Here is a 14,684-nt window from a genome sequence, read left to right as displayed (position 1 = left end):
GGCAGAGAAAACTGTAACAAAAGTTGTGGATGGCGAAACAGATATATGAATCCAATGATCACTACCCCAAGCTTTCACAGCAGAAGTGTAATAAGCTATTGGTATAAATAAAGAAAATGTTTGTTTTAGTCCCTCTTGGCTGTTATGAATCCAAGCCTGACTTAAGTGATATAGAACCTTGTTGTATAATTTCGAAAAGATCAATTCACATTTACTCAAGAAATTGTGTGGAAACACGAATAAAGAGCTCACATTTTTTTTCTTATCCTTCATGCCCAGTTTTTCTGGTGAACACGGTTCATGTTTAGGTAAAAAGTTCTGGCATGCCAAATGTTATGGTTGTAAAATTAATGAATACTCAAAAGTAGTATGTGCATTTCAGATGGTTGCATACTTCACACATCCATATGATCTTAACAGGGCTTCGGGCTAGTTGTTAAATGCGAGCACTGCTTTCATAAGGAGAAACAGCCTTACTTCGAAGGTAATTTAAGGCAAAACAATATCACTGCTTCTATGTCACATTTCACCTGATTTAAGAACGGATGCTGTACCATGGGTCAGTCAGTCAGAACTAAACCTTAATGCTCTCAGACCCAAAGCAAACAATAAACATGAAAACATCAGAGAATGTACAGGTTTTTATTCTTTTCTTGAACTACTAGGTATCTATCAAGGATAATTCATTCATAACAGTTCTTCTTTGCAACCTTTCGTGATAAGATTAATAAACATTAAAATAATGTAGAAGACAAGTAATTAATGGAGAAACCCCTCATTTAAAAAATAACCTACTGATCCAAGAGTACACAAGTTCCCTGTAAATTAAATTTCTGTCCTTAAGAGACATCTATCAGCCCTGATTAGTGTCATTCATCATCATATATGTCTGTCATACAGAACATTGATAAGTTTCTTTCATATCAATATTTAAACAGAGTACATGATAAAATACATTGCTTTTATACTTAACAGTACACAGTACTGCCAAGTTGAGCACTATATACAAAGAGCAATACTAGTAATGTATGATCTAACTGTCTGTTGCCTTATAATGATCTTCATCTATTGTAGAATATATATGTCCTTCACTACTTAAAAACTCAACGGCATCCCTGGAAAATGAAACAGTTTTGTTAACACAAAACAATATAAGTAGGTTGTGTCAGCTTTCACATTATACTGTGAGCTTTAACAACCTTGAACCATAATATCTCCCAAGAACCCAAATCAATACCAACAAAACTTGACATAGTGTCAGTTCTCTAGGTACAGCTCCTTTATCATGTAAACTTCCCAGTCTCCCTAATCCCTAAACCCAATTCTATTGGGTAAACTTCCCAATCTCCCCATTCTCTATGCCCAATCCCATGGGGTAAACTTCCTAGTCTCCCTATTCCCTATGCCCAATCCCATGCGGTAAACTTCCCAGTCCCCCTTTTCTCTATGCCCAATTCCATCCATGGGTAAACTTCCCAGTCTCCCCATTCCCTATGTTACTGTAAGCACATTACAACTTCATAAATTGAAGTCACATGTATTTTCTAATTAAAAATTAATTATTTCACAACAATATAATGAAAAATTAGTTCTGAATTACTTATCTTATAGGTAATAAGTATATGATTTTGGTAGAAAAATGACAACAGCCATTTAAAAGCTTTACAAAAGAAATTAAAATTAAAAATTTCAAAGGACCACACTTGTGATTTCATTTTTTAAATGTTGAATGAAGATGGTTCAGGACTCCTGGTCTCCGAAATGCCTGTTGAATAGACTACACATCTTTTAATGCAATTATATTCCAGCCATTTGTAGCCAATCAACAGATATAAACAGTTTACCCATGTTTTGTGAAAATTGGTTTAAACATTTTTTTCAGTTATTGTGTGAAGTGAAAACAGAAGTCATATTGAAAGAATGAGGGATGAACAATGATATACATCTTGTCTAGTCATATTGGCATTTGAAAATTATACATAACCCACATTATGCCCTACATAGGGTTATGCTTAGCATATTGCAGACTGTACGTATGAAGTAGTAGACTATTTGACATATCCTACCTAATAGATTTTTCTGGTACCCCTCTCAATTGTTGGCACACATGATCTATATTGGCTCCCTGCTCTGTATTATTACTTCTAATCAACATATGAACCTTCAATAAAATACCAGGACATGTACACATCAACTAAACCCAACATCAAATTTAACAAGCTAAAACACTTGCTCGTTGTATGACACTTTGAATATTGTTAAGCATGTGGAGGGAACTTGATTCCATTTCATTGAACTCTATTTTTTTTAAAGTATTTATTATAGGTATTTAGCAAAGAGTGGCGATAAAAGATAAAATTGACCATGCCAATTTTTGGCAATAGTAAATCTTCTGTTTTCTGTCAATTATTTCCTGCTATAGCCTACCTGATTTTGTACAGATGACAGACCACTGACCATACCACTACCCATATTAGTATCATATTGTTGATCTGTACTGGTCTGCATACCTCCACTGTAACTACTCCCTCCACCACCTCCCTTTAAAAATAACATAATTGTCAAATCTCTTGTCTCATCCCGTGTCTTATTATGTTTCTTGTGTACAACCTTTTTCAAACATTGACCACATCTATTAGCTAATGACGAGCTGAATGCACTAAAGAAAATTTTTGTACATTTTAAGTTTAAAAAAGTGTTTGTACTTAAAAGAAAATAATTATTATTCGAGTGATGAGATTGAGGTAGTCACAATTTATTATTTTAACTTAAATTGTTTTTGTGCTAGAATAAGTATTTTTCCTTAATGTTGTTCAACATTTTTACAAAGAACATGATTTCATACTTACTGATAATTTTTTGAACATAAGATGACTGTAAACTACTTCTAACGTATGATAAGTTAATTCATTCATGTCCATGATTGGCGCCATCTTGAAAGCAGCAACAGTTCTCTTGCCCCCAATAGATCGCACATGCCCACAAACTCTAACATATGTGTTTTCTCTCATTGCTTGTGTTCTCTCAGACTCCTGCAGAGACTCCTACAAAAGAAAAAAAAACAAAAAACAATGACATGTCTGGACCTGCATCACAATCACATATTTGTCAACATCAAATATCTTTAATATGTATACAGATGTATAAACACTGAGCAAGTTAAGAAACATCAGACATTATAGGAAAAAATGTGACAAATTGGTAAGTTCTATAGGTAAAAATTAATACTGAAATTATTTGTTTAATTTGTCCATAAATGAAGGTGCATGTCTTTGATATGTATATAATCTTTGTGCCAGGTTTCAACACTATTAGTTGACTTCTATTTGAGTTTCAAATTATACAAAGAAGGTACCCCCTTCAGCAAGAGACAGAACAGAGGTGCTACAACCTGCTTTTACTGTTGATGAAGCAGGTAAAATGTAAAGCTTACAATATATACTAATATTTATTTTTAAATTTCAAATTGCCATTCTAATTATCTTTATTGTGGTATATATTTATACAAATGACAAATTATTCCTTGCGGCTAGGTAAGAGTGATTGATGTAATTTTCGATTTTATTATATTTGAACTATGCAAGAATCCCTTCATGCCGTTTTCAAAGAAACATGCTGTTTCGTTGTCTTCACAATAACCTTTAAGAGGTTGAGCAGTTAAATTGTGGTTTATGTCAAATTAATCCTTTTTAAATTGATATTCATGGAGTTTCCATGACTTTGCAAAATTTGAAGTACTTAAAAGGATTTCAAGCAGAGGTGATAACCATATGGGTGGACATGTTAAGGAGGTAAACCTTGAGTAAGGGACGTAACTCTTGAAATCAGTGAAATATGTTTGTGTCATATTCAATTTCATCGAAGCCTATCAAGCTTTCACTTGAACAGAATGAAATCAATGCTTACACAAGCTTACCCTAGATCTACCTCCTTAAGCCAGTACTCCACAGTATTGTAGAACTGCCTAATTTTAGTCTTGTAATCTGGTGCTTAGCAACATTTATCACTTTTAAAAAATTGTCAAGTATCTGTAAATCTATATATCTAGAAATAGCTAAAGCCAAGGCCTTCAGGATGCAGTGAAAATTTTCTGGAAAAAAATTACCCACAGCAAATAGGGTTACCATAGAAACCATGCAAAAATATGCGAAAATTTGCAACAATAGATTCTTCATTTTTAATCACTATAGCAACCACCAATTTCCATTTATGTCATTTTTCATCCCTAGCCAAAAGTGTGAAACTAAACTAAACTGTAGAGTACTGGCTTAAGCAGAATGCGATATTAAATATTGTAATTTTCTAGTTATTTCTTGAAAGCTTACCTTCTTACGAGTAAAATGGTACCAAATTTATCATAATTGGACAATTGATAACAATTTTATAGGTATTCTCATACTAGGCTATCTCCTCTTCATCAGTGGAGAACTTTCCTTATACCTAAGTGCAGATATGTATTTCACTTGTTTTGCTATAATCATCTTTTAAATGAAAATTTCCACTTAAAACATACAAAATCACAACCCATATGTACTTATAAACCCTACATCTGGGGTTTTGCAAGCTTTTAACACAGGTTAAAATAGTGCATTTGAAGCTCATTGCATGAAAAATCACAGAAATCTGATTGAACTGAAAACCAAATACTAAAAAGCCCACTCCAGGTCTAAGGTTATTAAACCTTTGCTTATTGTGCACTTAAAAGTTGCCCGGTTAACTATTTTACATGTAACCTGCACAAATATTTAGCTTTAAAAAATATATTCCAATCTTTGTGATGGCAAGAGCCATATTCACAAATGAATCAGTTCAATGATTGTTCTGTTAACTTTACAAAAAATCAGCATAATTGGTTGCTAGGGACTTCTTACACTACAGCGAAGGACTATTTTGACGATTCCCTCTTTCCACTGAGGGTGTGGGCAATGGTGGGCAATTTGTGTCCACCCTTGGACATGTTCCCACCAGCCCACCATGGACATGTGGTTGGTCTCTGTCCACGTTGCCCACACATTCTGGTGGTCACTTTTAAATCTTGTTATGGAAAAAGTGCACCCTTCTTTTGCTTGTAATATTTAAAATTCTTAGAGAAAATCAGCTAAGATTAGATGTGCAGTCTCTTTGAAAGATGAAACTATTTACAACTGCATCCCCTTTTATGGCACTGCATTATGTTGCTATGAATTTCTCCTGTGGCTAAAGATGCAGGTGTTCTATCTTGGACCTTCGATTGACAGGTAATCAATTAAATGTCAAGGGTGTGGTTTAAAGTAAAGATGCATTGACATTGATTGACAGGTAATAAATTGTAGGAATATTTGAGAGTGTGGTTTAGAGTATTGTGAACTGAAACTGGATAGTTAACCGGCGTGAATTAGCAAACGACAGTTACATGTACCTTAGAAGACGTATTCATGTAGGCGATTTAATCATGATAAGACCTTCATGCACATGTGTACTAAGTTTGAGGAGTAACAAATAGCTTTTTTTGTCAACAACCGTAAAAAAAAAATAAACGAGATATACAATGAGTGCAACCTTAATGAAATTCGAAAATAAAATCGAAAGGACTGTGGGCTGGTGTTATGAATTTTAAATATGCTAAAATTTGAAAAATCCTCTCCACTATGATAATTTAATATGTATCTATTTCAACAACTAGAAGTGAAAGGCAAAATAACGCAAAAATACGAAATTTTCAAACTCATTTTTGTCCCTTTAGTACTGAAATATATACATTGGAGATTTACAGAAAAAGGCCTAGTAAGTCCGCACACCATTGTAAATAAAGATACCAAGAGTTTGATTTATTCTATATATAGTTTGATAGTCATAAAATTCATACTAGAAGAATTTAATTTTTTTATCAGATTATATCGGGGATTGAAACACTATATTATATTTTATAAGGGATTTTAAATGTCGAAATTTTGACTTAAAAATAAAACTTTGGATGTCCCCAATACGCTTCTGTAATCATAAAACATAAAATTAGGTTTCTTTGTATTCTTTAATCTAAATATTACCAAACAATTCCTTCTCGTTAATTAGCAGTTAATCGACCACTTCCTGTATATTGTTTGAGCGTGACATGCCCGTGTATTAAGTAGTGACATTACACGGATAATACTGATTTGACTAATAAAGTTAATGTTGTAAACACATTGATTAATTTTATTTCCAGGTGGCTATGATACGAGAATCACAAATACTTTACAAGATTATTACGTTTAGTAAAAAGAAAAAATACTTGTACTGAGCATGATCTTACAAGAACAATGAACATTTAATTATTGAAATAAAAATATGATTGCCCTTGTGTCATTCACCTATTTGTATATTCAGTAACTAACAACGGATTTCGAAAATGAAAGTAATAATGTTTCTGGAACAAAGTTTCTGAAGATTCTCAAAAATAATGAGATTTCAAAATAAGACACTTAAAAAGAAATTCATTTTCGAAGTGCATTTTGATTAATAACTTGATATATGAAGATTTTCGGGAATTACATGTCAATAAATATTAATTAAAAAGTCTGACTCGTAAAATGAGTTATGATTTAACGTCAACGGTTATGAAAAATTTAAGAAAACATAATTTTATATTTCTATATGTTTTTATATAGCCTTATATATTCTTAATGTTACATGTTTTTTTAACGACGGTGTCGAATTTTAAATACTTTCATGTATTGTTACTCTTCTTTAATATTATCTATGCAAATAAGGCACGTTGTACGTCGATGGATAATTGTTGGCGTGTCAACAAAATGTCAATGACCTCATACAATGCTCAAAACACAGGGATAGACCTTTCGATAAAACACATTGATTGGTCGACAATATTACAAAGGCGTTCATCAAATTTGCATAAGAAATTGACACACTCAAACCATTTCTATAGTTTTTGGTTTATAATACTTTTTTTTTATTTTTCAGAATTATGATGTAAGAAAAATGAATAGTTCGCAAGTACTCGATTTTCTTGAACATTTTAATTTACAATTTGTATGCTACTGTCATTATATAATAGTCATTAGCTGTAGTGTTGCTAACAACAACATGGGTCCATACCATAAGTTACATTTTTTTAACCCTTGTATCAAAGCATAGCATAAAAACACTAATTTCTAAGTTATAAAGCAATTTTTTCAATGTGTAGGGGTATTGGCAGCTCCCTTTAAGCCAGCACTCCCAGTATTGTAGAACTGCCTAATTTTGGTCTTGTAATCTGATCCATTTTAACATTTATCACTTTAAAAAAATTGTCAAGCATCTGTAAATCTATATATCTAGAAATAGCTCAAGCCATGGCCTTCAGGATGCAGTAAAAATTTTCTGGAAAAAAATTACCCACGGCAAATAGGGTTACCATAGAAACCATGAAAAATATGCGAAAATTTGCAAAAAAGTTCATAAAACATAAAATCAGGTTTTAAACTATCAAATTTCCCGCAAAATATCTTCAACTTTTATTTCATCCCCTGAAACTATTCAAACTTTTTCCTTTGAAAACCCCTTCCTCATATGGGCACCACTGGCTGGATTTTGAGCTATTTCACTTTGTAATCCACTTATTAAATTTAGGATGGTAAAAAACTGACTTACTTTCACTTTCACAATGAAGTCAAATTGTCACTGAAAAAAAGCCCCTTCAACATTGAAAATATATAAAACATTGCATAATACTTTTTAAGTCCCTTTTTTTCAGAAAATGTTTTATCAACAATAGATTCTTCATTTTTAATCACTATAGCAACCACCGGTTTCAATTTACGTAATTTTTCATCCCTAGCCAAAAGTGTGAAACTAAACTAAACTGTGAAGTGCTGGCTAAACTTACATCATTATCTACAAACTGTTTAACACTTATGGGTGGACCTGTCATATCATCTATTTCATAATCTATTCTGGTCGGAGTTTCATTAACTGATGTAACCAATCCCACCATGGTAATCTGAAAACAAAATAAGTTTTTGCCCCTTAAGTGTAACTGTTTGTAAGAATCAAGCAAAATGGGAAAAATCTGAAAAATGCATATCAAAACCCCACCGATCTGACACTCAAGGATACTTTCTCTACTTGAAAAGACTATTATCTAATCTCCGCATCACAGGCTTTGCGCAGAAATTTTTCAATATAATGTTAGAAAAATGAAGTCTTTGACAGAGTTATCTGCCCTTGAAATGTTCATTATCAGTGCATTTCCATGACTTAGTAACTCAATGGTCCAGCATGATATTGAAAACCTTGTCTGTTTTCCTTGATTCTGATGGTACAAATAGTGATGGGTTTTTCCACACCATGTTTCATCCACTGCCTGATTCTTGCAGGGTTTGATACTTAATAATTGTCATTAATGAAGTACTAGATAGACATCAATTAAGTTGCAAACAAAATTTGGATAAAAGCAAGTGCTCACAATCAACTGTCTCACAAAAAATCTATTTTGGAATGATACTTATCTTATAACCTTAAAAGAAAAAAAGTGTTTCTGTCAGTAAAACTTCCACCTGAACAAGTTTGATAAAAATCAATCATAATTTTATGCACTTTGAGGCCCTGCATTGGGAAAATAAATACTTTAATTGTAAAGAGTATTACCTGTGACATTTCAATTTCTCCAGAAAAGAATTTATCTTCTGTCTGTGTCGCATTGTACACCTCAGCTACTGTTGCTGGTAAAAGATTCTGTGCTCTATATCCTGACTGTAATATATACATATATTGGTGTATTGTAAGGACAATTTTCATTGTTTGAACACCTGTTAATGCTTACATCATTATTAGTTTTGTAGTCTGGAGTCAGCTTGTAATTTTATTTCATCAAGAGGGGTTTAGTCTTTGACATCTATATGAACTTTATTTTGAAATATTTTGATACAGAGGATTCCACTGAATTGCATACCTGATTATTGCACCATTTTCAAGAACTAAATCATTACCCATCTTTTCCCCGTAAAAAATCCTCTTAATTGCATAGGTCTAAACAGACATTCCTGTTTATTGCATAATTTTTTCCAAAATATAAAAAAAAATCGACACTTTCTGGCCTTCTCGATGTATTTTTAACAACTACTCAATTAAAAGTTGTACGTGTAGCTACATGTAATTCACCTGTTTGATATAATGTTTTTATAGCAAAATCAGTCAAAAAGCCACATATACATTATGTTGGTTTAATCAATGCCCTAGAGTTGTTTATAAAAGAACAGGAAGATGTATAAGAGAATAAGACCATTACACTATACGGAATTCAACATTACTGATAATAGCATAGATTCATGTTAATTGCAAAATTTCTCCTGAAAAGTTGGGTATGCGATTAAGAGGAATACACTGTAGTTGCATGATGGAGTCTGCACATTCTGTTATCATAATGTATATCAAGTAACTAAGAAGTATTTTCACACACCTTTTTCTCTTGTCCTGCTTTAGGGGTTCCAAATCCTGGGGACATATATCCGCCTCCTCCCCCACCCGGTGTTTGGTCACCATACCCTTGAAAACCTGTGAAAGTATCACATTAACGTGAAACTATACATCGATTCAATTTACGGGGATATATTTACTAAATGCATATTAAAATTCAATATCGATAGTAGAAATTATTTCCACTTGCTAAAATTTGCTTGTGGAACTCTTTATGATCTTGAACAATTAATTGCATACTTACCCCTTTGCTAATGTGTAAATAATAGCAAACACAGCAAAGCTGTTACATGTATCTAAATTTTCCTTGATGTTCCCAAATATACAAATGTACCAATGCAAAAAAAAAAAAAGCAATGTCCCAGAAGTAACAAAAAGCAGCAATCCTTACAAGGAAAATTTACATCTGTTTTGCGTGTAATTAAATGATCAAATATCATTGCAACAAGAAAATTAACCATCTCCTATTCATAACCAGATTATCCAATAAACATTCCAACAAATAAAATTAACCACCATTTTTTTTATCATTATCAAAATATCTGATAAATTCCTAAGTGTGATTATTCAAATGCATTTCTTTTTACTCAACAAGCTTTTTTGTAAAAATCGTATACACAAATCACAAAAAAAGTTTACTATCAAATATCAACATTACAAAACATTGTGATATAGAATAGGCTTTTCCTTATAAAACGAGCATCATATGTAAGTTTCACCAATGTCCATGCGAGACCCAATTGGGTAGTTAAGGACATTAAAAAAACCACATCAATCACCAAGTTTCACCTCAAATGTACTTGAAATTTCATTTTACCATCACGAGCAGCTCCAGCTTTATCCTTTTTTATTCTAAGTTTCGTAATTCGTACACTCTCAGAACAATATCAATCCTCCACATAAAGTTGGAATATTATATACACATAACCTATGATGGTAACATACACATCAAAGATTTTAGATGAAACTGACGGTCCACTTCAAGAAAATGAAGAAAGCCTTGCTTATATTTGAAAAGCTACATACAATATATATGGTTCTAATGAATTGACTTCAGTAATTTGATCAAATCTATATTTTGTCTGAATAGGGTTAGGTTCTTGAACAGCCAGTAGAACTGGGGAACTGAACAGCGGAGAAAGAAATGTACATTGTACATGTACTTATATGTACATTTCCCAATTTTTTTTCGTCATATTCATTTCTTTTAATATTAAAAAAAAAAATATAGAAAGGACCTGAAAAATTACAGTAAAGATTAATTTTTACTGAGACGTGATTTTTAAACGAACATTTTTGGCAAGGCTGTTCTAATGCAAGTTGGCTTATACATGTGGAGGAGTGAATGACGACTTCAACCTTGGACACATGTAACTCAAACATTTTTGCCTCATCCCTTAGGATTTGACTTAACAAGGTTTGACAGTATACATTAAATTAGTTTTTCAATAAATAATTGTTTTTATGCACATCACAACACTTTCTAACTACCTATCGAAAGTTGGTAATAATCAATATGGTGTCAGAAAGACGTGACTAATTTCTAAGTACTGACGCCGTTCTAATTATTACACACTTTGGTTAGGTAACTGGAAAAGGTTAGAGTATTCATAAACAACTATTTTTTTCCTGAAAAACCTATTTCAAGTATGTTTAATTAACACAGTGAGCAATTATACCTGCAAAAACCTATTTTATTGAGGTTTTCGGATATATACACCTGGTTTTTGGAGTTTTGAGTAATGCAGTGATTTCTCGAACACCCATTCATGAGCAGGGAGCCTCTGCAGGCTTATCATCCACACATTAGGTTTGAGTCAGTAATATACAGAATCGTGATGAAAACACTTCATTATCAAAAGTGTGAGGAATTCATTTTTTTATTATTGTGAAAACATACTAATATATTCAAAATGATACAAATACAATTAAAGTGATAAAACTGTATCTGTTGTAACAAATATCGATTAAAAATCATTCAGAATTATGACAAAATACACATTTAACAAACTTGAAAGAATATTTTAATCAAAGTTTGCACATCCAGAAAGATTGTTTTGGCACATGTTCCTGTCCATCACATTTTAAATGCTACCATTTCTAACAGCAATCGCACTCTATTGAGTCTTGATCAGACAGTTTTTACTTACGTGTGCAACATTCACACTGATCCTTCTTTGTAGAAATTAAAATGATCAGACAGTTTTCCCTTACATGTGCAACATTCAGTGATTCAAACTGGTCCTTCTTTGCAGAATCATTGCATGCATTACACTCCTTGAGGCGTTCATGTTTCCCACTTTAGCATTTGTGCTTTGTTTATCGTGCGTTTGTTTAAAGTAATGATAGAAGCATTCGTTTATTTTTGTCCTTTGATTATTTCCTTGATTTAGGTGTTATTTTTCAATTTTTTGCTATAATTAATTTATACAATTTCATTAATTTTATTTTCAATTTTTTGCCTTCATTATATGTCAATATTATTATTTTTCGTTGTTCATCTATCATGCGTTTAAACACATGCTGGGAGCCTTCGTTTCTACGCACACTGGGAACGTTCATTAATTGTGCATTTAAACGCACGATAGGAGCATTCATTTATCATGTGGGCAGGAAACCTAAACATCTCAAGAAGTGTAGCACTGTAGTACTTTTCACACGTTGTACATGTATATTTTTGTCCACAGTTTTATTACCAAAGTTTGAATCATCTGGCAAAGACCATGCTAGGACTTCGGCAACAGCCGACTTGTTAAATGTGTCGTGAAGTCATTAACAGTCATAGATTTGCAGATAATTTCAAATTTCTGTAACAAATTGGGTGTTTTCAGTCACCATCCCATATGCATGGACAATTAGTCTGAATAGGTTGCCCTCACACAAATGCGTGGACGAGGACTCACAGCCTTTGAGCAACCCTCCTCTTCTTTATTTGGATATTGATATGTCGGGTTGGGGTCAAAACGATGTGCTATACAAAAAGTTTGAGATTTAGCAGTAGAGCGGAGTATCGCCCTTCAACTGCTTGTAACGACTTTCAAGTTGAAATTGTGCATGTCACACCTACCTAGTTCGATTCCGGAATCATTTTCCTGTATGCTGATACCAAATTTGCTACAAAAATTACATTTATTATTGAAGTATTGATAATTTTCCTATTTTGTTGACATTTTGAACAGTAATAGAGTAGGCGGAGCTTGTTACCTTTGGAACAGAACAAAGCAGAAATGATTTTTACAACTGGAATCTAACAGATAATTTCAAAATTCCGCTGAAAAATTATATGCCCGCTACCTTTCCGTTCCAAAAGTAACAAGCTCCAACTACTCTCTATTACGGTTCAAAATGTCAACAAAACAGGGTCTCTCGTGGAAAATTATCAAAACTTCAATAATAAATGTAATTTTTGTAGCAAATTTGGTATCAGCATACAGGAAAATGATTCCGGAATTAGGTAGGTGTGACGTGCACAATTTCAACTTGAAAGTCGTTACAAGCAGTTGAAGGGCGATACTCCGAGGTACTGCTAAATCTCCAACTTTTGTATGGCACATCGTTCTGACCCCAACCAGACATATCAATATCCAAATAAAAAAGAGGAGGGTTGCAGGGTCAGAGGAAATTCGGACTAAACACAAATGTACCCTAACCATTCACATTGAGTCACATTTTCAGATGATGTTCATTAAAAAAGTCGTTTTACTTTCTTTGTCAAAAGCACTTGTTAATATCTTGTTTGATTTAATAATAATACTATACAATTTATATACAAAGGCTGGGACTGGGAGTTCGCTCGTCGTGTTACTGACAAATAATTTGTCGATTTTCGAGTGTCGTTAGTGTCACTTACAGTGATCTACATCACACGAAAAGCACAAGATATCATTTACCTCCTTGATTATTCCACATGGTTCAAGTTAACTTGAAAGTACTATATTGTTGACAATGCAAAGTTAACTTTGTAAAGATGGCGGGAAATTTATAAAGGTCTAGATATATGGAAAGTAAGATCGGAACTAACAAAAGATTTCCGGATTGGGTGCGAAAGAAATCCGTGTTTTGTATTGGTGCCCATGTATAAACGATAGATTCATATGCATTTGGGTAACGGAATATGTATTAATTCTTTTGGTAATTTTGATAGTTCACCATAGTGCAGCTTATTTAATGTTGAGACTAAACAATATCAAGCGAGTAAAAGTCCGGCACGTTGAGATTATCGATGACAAGAGTATAACAAGACAGGGACTATACAATACTAAGTAAGTTAGTAATAAAAGTCCCTGAACAAACGAAGTAAATAAAATTACAAAGGTATAATAACATCACATCATTTGCATAACTAAATGTTAAAAATTCATTTTTTTTCAATAAGCAAAATCTTTAAGGATATATAAAGAGTGTCGTTTACAAGGTCTTGAGATTTTGACATCTAGAACGCCACAAAGATTTTTTAACGCAGAAAATGAAACTAGAGACTCCCAGGGGCCTGAATCAGGATAATAACTATAAACAGGAGTCGTCCTACAAATTCAAAACATGGAGTTTTCTTTGAAAGAGTAATCAAGGGAACCAAGGTTATAGCGGTAATCAAAAGAATGTAATCCAGGGACAAAGACCAGACATGGAAAACAGACATACACAACAAAGAACACAAAGTAACTAAAATCATACATACAAAGTAACAAAAGTAAATGAGCAACTCGGACTGCACTAAAAACTGGGAGCATGGACCAGGTGCACCGGTAGGGTAAGCGTCCTCTTCTTTTCTAGAAACACCAGCCGAGTTGCTCATAAAAAGTCAAGTCCGGGGTAGACAAACGAGGAAAGGAAAACCATGATCCGTTGAATAAATCAGTTTTCATGGTGCTGATGGATACACCATAACGATCCACGAGTTCATGATGACGACCATAAAACGTCTGTAGTGATGACTTCAATCTTGTAGCAACATAACCCTGTAAGGCTTTATTCATCATTTGAAAGTTTCTTGTTCTCTATTATACTTTGGCTTAAAACTGGCAAAAAAATGTAAATTTATAGCCTTTAAGCAAGAGGTTATCCTATCCATTCAGCAAAATGGGCACTTTTGAAAGCCTTTTTGAGAGATAATTAACAGTTTTTTTTTCTATCTAAATTTGTGGTTTTCAGAGTATTGGCTAAAACTTGCAAGAAAAAAAAACGTCATTCTTCGCCATTCAAGGGCAATAAGTCTAGCCAATCTACAATTTCGAACCGATACAACTTTTGTA

General features: G+C 33.0%; 1 protein-coding gene across 1 annotated transcript; it reads right to left on the bottom strand.

Annotated features, from left to right (window-relative positions):
* Positions 1-626: 626 nt before the first annotated feature.
* On the bottom strand, positions 627-13,448 carry LOC148628827 (replication protein A 32 kDa subunit-like). Its single transcript, XM_088595325.1, has 8 exons — positions 13,323-13,448; positions 9,416-9,510; positions 8,605-8,709; positions 7,844-7,957; positions 2,850-3,044; positions 2,428-2,541; positions 2,067-2,161; positions 627-1,115 (listed from the first exon to the last, which is right to left on the bottom strand). The coding sequence occupies exons 1-8, from the start codon at positions 13,339-13,341 to the stop codon at positions 1,034-1,036; spliced, it is 819 nt and encodes a 272-aa protein (XP_088451451.1). The 5' UTR covers positions 13,342-13,448; the 3' UTR covers positions 627-1,033.
* Between the last annotated feature and the right edge of the window lie 1,236 nt (positions 13,449-14,684).

Source organism: Perna viridis, chromosome 1 (assembly GCF_037379345.1).
Source record: "Perna viridis isolate PV_CMFRI_1.1 ecotype Kerala chromosome 1, ASM3737934v1, whole genome shotgun sequence".
NCBI classification, from domain to species: domain Eukaryota; kingdom Metazoa; phylum Mollusca; class Bivalvia; order Mytilida; family Mytilidae; genus Perna; species Perna viridis.
Note: the sequence above shows the minus strand (reverse complement) of the source record. Positions and strands in the feature narration are given on the sequence as shown.